This window comes from Carya illinoinensis, chromosome 3, assembly GCF_018687715.1.
Source record: "Carya illinoinensis cultivar Pawnee chromosome 3, C.illinoinensisPawnee_v1, whole genome shotgun sequence".
Lineage (NCBI taxonomy): Eukaryota > Viridiplantae > Streptophyta > Magnoliopsida > Fagales > Juglandaceae > Carya > Carya illinoinensis.
In genome coordinates this window covers 38,100,281-38,109,702 of record NC_056754.1, presented here as the reverse complement: position 1 = coordinate 38,109,702, position 9,422 = coordinate 38,100,281, and the positions used below count along the sequence as shown (strand labels likewise).

General features: G+C 35.8%; 1 protein-coding gene across 3 annotated transcripts; it reads left to right on the top strand.

The window, feature by feature from the left end:
• Window positions 1–873: 873 nt before the first annotated feature.
• Window positions 874–5,634, top strand: LOC122304185. 3 transcript variants are annotated; one of them, XM_043116293.1, is made up of 9 exons: window positions 874–1,204; window positions 2,290–2,518; window positions 2,643–2,780; window positions 2,977–3,055; window positions 4,372–4,443; window positions 4,605–4,680; window positions 4,845–4,891; window positions 5,210–5,266; window positions 5,358–5,451. In XM_043116293.1, exons 2-8 carry the CDS (start codon window positions 2,330–2,332, stop codon window positions 5,218–5,220), a joined length of 612 nt encoding a protein of 203 aa, XP_042972227.1. In that variant the 5' UTR covers window positions 874–1,204; window positions 2,290–2,329; the 3' UTR covers window positions 5,221–5,266; window positions 5,358–5,451. The 3 variants fall into 3 exon arrangements, with proteins under 3 accessions (XP_042972227.1, XP_042972226.1, XP_042972225.1); XM_043116292.1 differs by having other exon boundaries at window positions 4,839–4,891; XM_043116291.1 differs by lacking the exon at window positions 4,845–4,891 and having other exon boundaries at window positions 879–1,204; window positions 5,358–5,634.
• Window positions 5,635–9,422: the final 3,788 nt, after the last annotated feature.

Here is a 9,422-nt window from a genome sequence, read left to right as displayed (position 1 = left end):
AAGGAATCATTTCCTTCTTTATTCAGAATTGCAAGAGATATTGATGCTTCAGTAGTTGATGTACTAGAAAGATCAGGGGAGCAAATTCAATGGAACATCCACTTCAGTAGGGCGACAAAAGATTGGGAGATGAGCAGTATTGAAGCCTTTTATAGCCTTTTGTATTCTATTAAACCGGGTAATGCACAGGACAGTCTTTGGTGGATACCTACAACTAAAGGTACTTTTTCGGTACGCTTGTTCTATAAGTCTCTTTCTCAAGAGACACCTGGTCAGTTTCCATGGCGAAAGATATGGAGACATAAGGCGTCACCCAAAGCAGCTTTCTTTGTGTAGACTGCAGCATTGGGTAAGATTCTTACAACTAATAACTTGAGGAAGCGCAGGGTGATCATTACAGATTGGTGTTGCATGTGTAAGAAGGGAGGTGAATCGGTGAACCATCTCGGAGGTAGCGAGAAGGTTATGGAATGAGGTCTTTGGCAGATTGAACTTAGTTTGGGTGATGCCGGAGACAGTGGTCGGGGTTCTGGTCAGTTGGAATAATTTGAGAGGAAATCAACGAATAAAAGCGGTGTGGAAGATGATCCCTATATGCATCATGTGGTGTTTATGGCAAGAGCGCAATGACAGGACTTTCGAGGACAAAGAGAGATCGATGGAGGATTTGATAGTCTTTTTCTTTAAAACTCTTTGTACATGGACTATAGCGATTGATTTCAATGGTTTGGAGTTACATGAATTCCTTATAGCCATTGATCAAACATAGAACTGGTCACTAATCTTTGTATCAGACTTTTGCCTCCTTTTTGATAATATAATTACCTAACTTATCAAAAAAAATTTAACCTTACTTTATTTTTTCAAGTATTTTTTTTTTTTTTTTAATCGTGGGGGTGGGCAATTTTAGTTGATAACTAGTAGTTAGAAACCCGCCAGCGAAACGCGTTCGCTCGGTGCATGTCAGCTCAACGGTCAACGTCATCCGCCTTCGTGAGCAACTAAATCGAACCTCACCATCGTCGTCGTCGTCGTCAAGCCGGCGGACGTTAGCAGATACCCGTTAGAATATCTGCCTCTTTGTTCCAAGTGCATGGGTTTGGGTTTATGTAAGTAAAATGAAAACCCCGAAGCCGATGGTAGTCTGAAGGGCTATTCTCTCTCCGGCGATTCTCATCTACGATTCTACGACTCCGGTTATTCGGTCAGTTCTCAGTTTGTTTTGTTCTATCGATCTATTCAGTATGTAGATTGATTTTATTTTTTATTCCTTATTTGAATCAAATTGGCATTTCAGAGAACTTCTAATTTCGTTATCCCCGATCCTTTTCTCTTTCTGTGTCCGTCATTTCGATGGAAACCCAGTTCCACTTGGGAGGCAGAGATTGTGGTTTAAGCTGCAGAGCTTGGAAAAAAGGACTCTGTCTTAGAAGTTGTATACAATTAGAAGTATTTCCTATTAGTTGGTCGTTTAGAAATAGAAGTGTTTATCAGGTTGCAACTGGTTGTTTATGAAAATTATTTCGATTAGGGCTCGTTTGTTGCTTATTTCTGTTTCTATTAGGATTTGGTTGCTTCGTTTCTAGAAGCATAGGGCTTGTAAGAAATAAAATCAAGCACTTGCACTTTCTCTTGCCCAAGAAGATTTTCCTTTAGAAAATGCTAGTGTACCCTGAGTTTGACGGCTAGTGAATTTTCTTTTATTCTAATTATTATCTTTTTAAAATGTTTAAAAAAGTTACCACTAGTAATTTGTGTGTTTTAAAAAATATGTTAAAAAAAAAAAAAAAAAAACAGAGAGAATGAATTAGCGGTCAAACCCAGCAGTAAGAACTGGGCACCTCAGTAGCAATTAGCACGACTCTTTTTGTTTACGCTTTAGAAACAGCCACGTGCAGCAAACATTCAATCACCATTCAGCTCACAAATGCACAAGAAAGGTCAAAATATTAAGTTTTTTTATTTGTATTTTATGCTTTGATTTTCTTTTCTTCCGCTTTCTCAGGAACTAGGCGTATATTGAACCATTGTATTTACTTCACATTGGGTTCCAGGAAAAAATAAAATTAAAGAAAAAAGGCCTCAACTTTGTGTTGCTGTAACACTTACTAATTTAGATTGATTACATCATCTACTAGAATGAAATAAGGGGTAAGGTATATATAAGAATCCAAGTTTGAATTTTATTTGAAGAGAGCTTTCTTTTAGTTGAATTCAGGAAGTAGATTGTAATTTTTGTTGAATACAATGAATAAATAAGATAATTGCTGATATTTTCTTCTGTTGTAGCTTTAGTGGAGCATATCTGGACTAGAAGAGGTAAAAAAATATGCCCGAGAAAGAAATGGTAGTGATTGGAAGGAAAGTGACTCCCTCATTAGTTGATCTCTGTGTTAAGACAGCAATAGATAATGTAAGGTACCTTGGGGATGTTGGCGAAACGGATCTAGATCTTCTTGGTCAAATTTTACCACATTGTACAGTGGACCAATTGATGCATGTGGAGAAGTGTTCAGAAGTAAGAGGACCGGGATTATCTATGTAATTAAATACTTTTTTTTTTATCGGAATTAAATACTTTTGCTCTGCTTATGCAGGCATGTTGATTTTTTTTTTCCCTTTACTTTAATTAATTATTGTAGGGAAGAGATTTAAGTCCAGTTACTGACAAGCTGTGGAAGAGATTTTATGAAAAGCAGTTTGGTACAAGAAACACAGAGAAAGTTGTAGAGAGGATGGCCAAAAGTTTGAATTCATATAAATGGATCCGTTTGTATGAGGTGATTTAATAAGTTCCTTTCTTCTTTTAATCATTTTATAGTTTCCATTGTTAGGTACGATTTTCTTTTGTAAGTGGGTTATCTTTCACACTTGATAAGGCAATTATAAATGCAAATTTGTGAAGGAATACCTTCTTTTTTTTTTTTTTTTCCCTATTACAAAAGTTAGAATTAAATTTGGGTTATTTACCTGCAGGCAAAATCAGAAGCCGTTGCTGAGCATGAGAAGAAAGCAGCTGCCCGAATTAAGCAACTATACAAGAAAGAAAATGCACGTATGTCCTCTTTCTTTTTTATATGAAATAAGTTTTAGAAGATTAATGTGGATTATAACATTTATATGTATTCTTCCCTGAGACCACGTCTTATGTTTTACATTGCATGCTTCAGTGTATGTGATCTTGCTTAAATTTTGTATTGCAGTTGCAATTTAAATAATCAATGCATTATTGTTTTGTCCTTGTGGATCGCATGGCCTATGTTGCATCCTCACTCATTATAGAAGTTGATTTCTTTCACTCCATTATTTTGACATTCACTAGCATTCTTCGAAGATTTTCAGTTTGCCATTGGGGGGAGGTTTACTTTCCCTTTTCTCAGATTTTGATATTTGTGACAGTTTTATGCACCTTCAACTTATGTTTATTTAATTCATTTCACAGATATTCAATTGTAATCAACTCCATTTCAGGGTTCTCTATGAACTTGATAACTAAAGTTCAGGAAACTAAGGGGATGTTTGGAAATAATTCTCATCCCATCCCATCCCAACTTATCCAATCTCATTTCCTTCCCAAATATCACTCAAACACAAACATTTGAAAACTAATCATTACAACTTTTTCAAACTAATTATTACAACTTTCTCAAACTTTCAAACAAAAAACAATTCAACTTTTTCAAATTTCAAATCCCAAAATAAAAATTGTATTCTAACAATATTTTAACTTTATAATATTTTTTATTCAACTTTTTCTCTCCTTTCCTAAAACCCAAAAAATATTTATTCAAACTATCTCATTACTATTCATAAATTATTTTACTGCTATTCACAAATTCTCATCTCATCTCATTCTCTAAGTATCTCTTAAGTAGACATTTCTCTGTTTGTGAACTAATATGCATGCTTAGAGGACTTACGACCAAGTGTATTAATAAGGTCCCCTTTGGGGTCCAGATGCTGGACCCACTAACCCTTAGTAAAATCCACAAACAAATGTCTTTCTTATGTCACTTCTTGGACCTAGGGCCTTTGAGGCAACAAATAAATGGCTAGAACACAGAAGTTATGCACAATGACTTTTCGGTGGAAAAATGGTATAGAGGTATTTGAAGGTTAGCTAAATATTTATTGAGAAAATGTTAAATAAGTTTTTTCTAATCATCCACTCTGCTAATTTTCAAATAGAAGTTTATTCTGGGTTTTATCTGTTTTCCATCCATGCTATTTTATAAAGTGAAATATTTAAGTTCTGTGTAATATTTAATCTATGGACAATTTATACTATAAATTTTGAGGCATCATTTCTTGTTAGAGGCAGTCTAATATTTTTTCACACATGACTACTTAGAAGGTGTTCAACTTTTGTAGGCAAACAAAGCCGGCAAGTTCAGCTTTGCACCAAGGTTCCACCTTCAAAATATAAAAGAAGTTTTTATGGTGGTAAGCTTTCTATTATGTTGTTGTTTGTTCTATCTATGTTAGTCTAGTAATCTGTTTATTTCAATTTTGGTCAGCTGGTGCCCATACTCAGACTTGAACACCACAGACGATGCACCTTAAAGTTCTGTTTTCATGAATTTTCTTTTGACGATTCTTTGTAGGCGGTGGACCTGGCCACAATGTTTCAAACCATAAGAGCAACTTGATGAAGAAGTCAAAAATAGAATTTCTTAACAGGTAATCATCTTGGCAGAGTTTCTCTTGAAATGTTATGTTTGGGGAAGATAAATTAACTAAATTATTACCTACCGTGTTCAAGTTAGCTTTCAAATATTTCAGTCCAGAACCTAAGAAAAAAGAGTACAGGGCCATATTTTTTATAACTTATTGTTTAGTGACAGAGAGATTTATTGCGTCCTTGCTGTGGACTACAAAAGCAGGCACTCAGGTATCTTAACTGGACATCTAGCACATTTTAGTCTGGGAAATGGCATCAGCCAAAAATATTTGAATGGTAGTTTAAAGGCATTATCTTACATATCAAAGCAATTTATTTGTGAAGTAGGAACACAAAAAGAATTAGGAATTGGTATGCGCTACCTGGTGGAAACAAAATTTTTGGTAGGTGGTAATTAAAAAAAAAAAGAAAACAATAATAACAATAACGCTGCTTATATAGGTGCCTTGTGTGACATGCTCTCTTTATTTCTCTTTCTTGAGAAGGGATTTTCTGAGGAGACAATGTTTTTCCTTTCCTTTTGAATAGTCATGAGGTGAAGAATATTGCGGCTATGAAGAAAAAGCAGTACCAGAAACATGATGGGTAAGGAGTCCGAGTTGTCCTTATCTTAGTAATTTGTTTAAGAAGCTGTGCGTAGATGCTTCTGAAATCCTACTGTTTGTTGTCCTTTCAGTGCCTCTCCCACGATGAAACAAGCTCGGTTTTGTGGAATATATGCAGCTACAACTTCTAAACTTTTCAAGCCTGTACACAGAAGAACATAGAAACATGCATTTCTGACTCTTGGCATTGCTGTGGAGAATTCTATTTTGGACGTTATCCTTGCTAAGCTTTGCAACATTTCTGAACAATCTGGGGTAAACGGCGATCATTTTATTTCTCCTTTGTTTATACTTGTGCCTTCCGCCTTTGTTACTATCCTAAATGAAGAAGATTTGGTTGTTTTACTACTAGCCTTGCACGTGCTCAGTTCCCCCTATATATGTTCTTAGAAACTAATAAAAAAAGAAGACTGATGCTTTTAGATTTACTTTCAACTCGGTTTTTAATTTTGCAAGCGGTCTTATAATGTCAAAATAAGATTATAAGTAGTCTAAATGGCAAAAAATACAAACATATCAATTAATTTTTTGTTGTCTGAAAAAGCCTCTCATTTAATAACTCATACCTCATCATCTTTTGAAATAAGATCTGCAACGGTGCATTGGATAGACTAAGGGGTGTAAAACCAGTTGAACACCATACCAAACCCACTTCCGGTTTGTAAGCAGTCGAGAGTGGTATTAATTCTTAAAAATCTAAACCGGTGGGGTCTTCATTTTCCTATTTTGAAAATCGATTTAAACTGAACCGGACTGGCATATACATTTAATTTTTTTATTATATAATATCTATTATATGTTAAATTGCTAATTAATATAATACGAAATTGTTATCTAATTATTCTAGTCTATTAATCTTATAATATAAAATTAATTTTATAATTTTTAATATAACATTTGAAATAACATATAAATTTTATTTTTATAATAAAAAATTAATATAACATAAAATTTTAATTTTAAACATAAATATTCACATTAAATTATTAATATACACTTACTTTTGATATATATATTAAGGATAAATACATTTTTTGCATAATAAATTATAATATATATTCTTTTTGTATATATTTTGGATTTTAAACTTACATACTATAACACACCATTTCACATGGTTAATAATAAAGATACTTTTAGAAATTCTCGCGGAAGCTGGGGTGCTACTACTCAACTTTGACTTTAAAATATTTTTTTATACCAAATACGAAAGATCCCATAAATAAATTTAATCTTTATTAGATACTTAAAATCCAAAAGAGAGTCTGCGGAATCACTTAATCAAAATCAATAAAATCTCATATGCTTATAAAAATAACTTATTAAACTAAAATTATAAAACTAAGCATAACATTAATTAGCTAGGCCTCTGCCTCACTTCTCTGGGCGAAGTCCCATCCTGCAATTCTAGCTTTATAAATATGAGCCTATAGCCAGCACATTGTGCGGGCTTCGTCTTGCTCTCTTTATAAATACAAAATTTAAAAAAAAAAATCATGGAGAAATTTCATATATAATTAATATTGTTAAAGACGTGTTTCACACCCCAACTACACGGATGACCTGCAACGAATAAATGGGTGGCATTGGTTGCCCTGGGGAAACTCAGATGCCAAAGTCAGAAATATAATATGAGAATAAGAATATATAAAAGATGGAGTAAATCAAGTTCAGTTCAAGTCCAATATTTGTTACTTCTTGTAGGCTATTTATAGAGGTTAATTCTTTAGAGTGATAGAGCTTAATTTATCTTATGAAGCCTTTTTCTTTTAGGAGTCTAAGTCTATCTCTTATTAGGAGTCTAAGTTATCTCCCTTTTAGAAGTCTGAGTCCCTTCTTCTTAGGAGTTTGAGTCTTTTCTTGATTTTATCTCTTAGCTAAAATTGTGGGGTCTCAAATATCCCTTCCAGTTACCCCGCTAATTTTCTCCGTGATCATTACGTAGAAAATTAAATATACCACGTTTCTTTCCACCCTGCTAGTTGTTGGTGTGGAGACTTGTGGTGAAGTCACAAATGCCATGGCAGGAGGCCTTGGTTGGCGTGGGGCTTCACGGCACAAAGCGTTGGTTGCCATTATGGCAGGTGGTGAGGAGACTCTGGTCGCCACCATGAGAGTGGCGAGGAGACTCTAATTGCCATCATGGGTGTGGTGAGGATAGTTGATCACCATCATGGCAAGGGAACTTGGTCGCTATCGAAATTGTTGCTAGCCTAGCCAATCTTAAGAAGGGTGCTGAGAAGACTTGATCGCAATCATGGTGAGGAGCTTCGTCAGACCAAACTTGCTTGCTGCTTCCCATTTTTCCCGATTGGGATTTGTTTGCTACTGAATGATTTTTGCGGGGAGAAAATTTTCATCCTTAAGTGCTTATGTAACAGTATTTTAGTACAGCTGAGGTTGCTAAATACTTACTCGCCCAAAGCTGTTGGTCGTGTTGCTCGCCTAGAGGCACTTATCCTCTTGCTCGCCTATAGGCATTTGTATGGTTGTTCGCCTAGAGGCGTTTACATAGTTGCTCGCCTAGAGGCGTTTGTGTTGTTGCTCATTGATAGGCATTTGTATTCTAAAAACAAAATAGGTTAGTATAATAAAAATTACAAAGTTGATTTTTTAAATCCCTGAGCCTTGCTTTGGCGATGATGAGCTTCCTAGCGAGAAGATTCCCTTAAGGTGGCGAGTGGCTTCCTCGTGAGAAGACTTGCTTTGGGCGGTGAGGAGCTTCCTTTTTACATGGCACTGCGAGACTGATAGCTCGTCATTGGTGTTTAATGGTCAGGCGGTCCCTGACCTTTCCTTTTTACATGGCACTGCGAGGCTGATAGCTCGTCATTGGTGTTTAATGGTCAGGTGGTCCCTAACCTTTCTCTTTTTGCATGGCATCGCAAGTGTGATAGCTCATCATTGGTATTTAAGGGTAGTGTAGTCTACTGACCTCCGCGCCCTTTTTTACATGGAACCGCAAATGTGACAACTCGTCATTAGTGTTTTAATGGTTGGGCAGTCCCTGACCTTTCCCTTTTTATATAGCACCGTAAGTGTGATAACTCATCATTGGTGTTTAAGGATGGTGTGATCTGCTGACCTCCACGCCTTTTTTTAAATGACATCGCGAGTGTGATAACTCTTCATTGGTGTTTAATGGTCGGGCGGTCCCTGACCTTTCCTGCCTTTTTAAATGGCTTGAAGCCTTGATCACCATCAGATGTTCCAGAAATATGCAAAAAGAGTCTAAGCAATAAAACAATAAATCATATAGAAAATAAATAATGGGTAAGGTTTCTCCAAGTGCTTTGTATTCCTAGGACGAGAAGGCTGCTCGCCATATGTTTCTCCTGTCCAGCTATCGGTCCAGAAACTTCATCTGATTTGACCTCAGGGCGCCCTGTCCCTATCATCATTTGAAGGCACTTTGTCTTGTTTCTACAATGAGAATCTTGCCACCTATCTGGGTTGTCCTCTCTTTGGTGGTTGTGTTCTTGTTCGTACCATCGCTTAGGCTTCGAGCATTCTGCAATCATTTGCTCTAACTCTCCCGTGCCTGCTAGTTCAATAACCCTTTTCTTCATGGTTTAGCATAAATAAAATTACACAAGAACTGGTATGCCCCGTATCTACTCATAGCGAAATAAACAGCAGGCCCATATGCTCAATTTGAACATCAATGGTATTATCCCAGAGAACCCAGATTTTATCACCCTCTGCTTCATTAGAAATAACAGAGTCAAAGTGTAAGGCTCTTATAAACCCTTGTGCTTTGTCAAAACTCTGAAATGTTTCCAATAATGCAACAATCTTTGGTTTATACTTACCAATTAATTTCTTTAAAAGACCCCTTGAAGTCCCAATACCCCTGATGTTCCATGCAAGAATAGGTTCAACCATTGAGACAAGGTAGAAGATCGGGCAAGAACCCGAGTAGAGCTCCTAATTTTCACAAAATGCTTATATATATATATATATATTTTGTCTCTTTTCCTTCAGTTTCCATATATACTCTTTATCTTGAGGGACGACTTCAGGATGTATCTCAGGTTCAGGCTCTAAAGCAACATCATCTTCTAGAGTAAAAAAATTCTCATTCGGCATCTCATCTTCCAAGTTTTGATCAGGCTCAATCCCTTCATTTCTCAAAA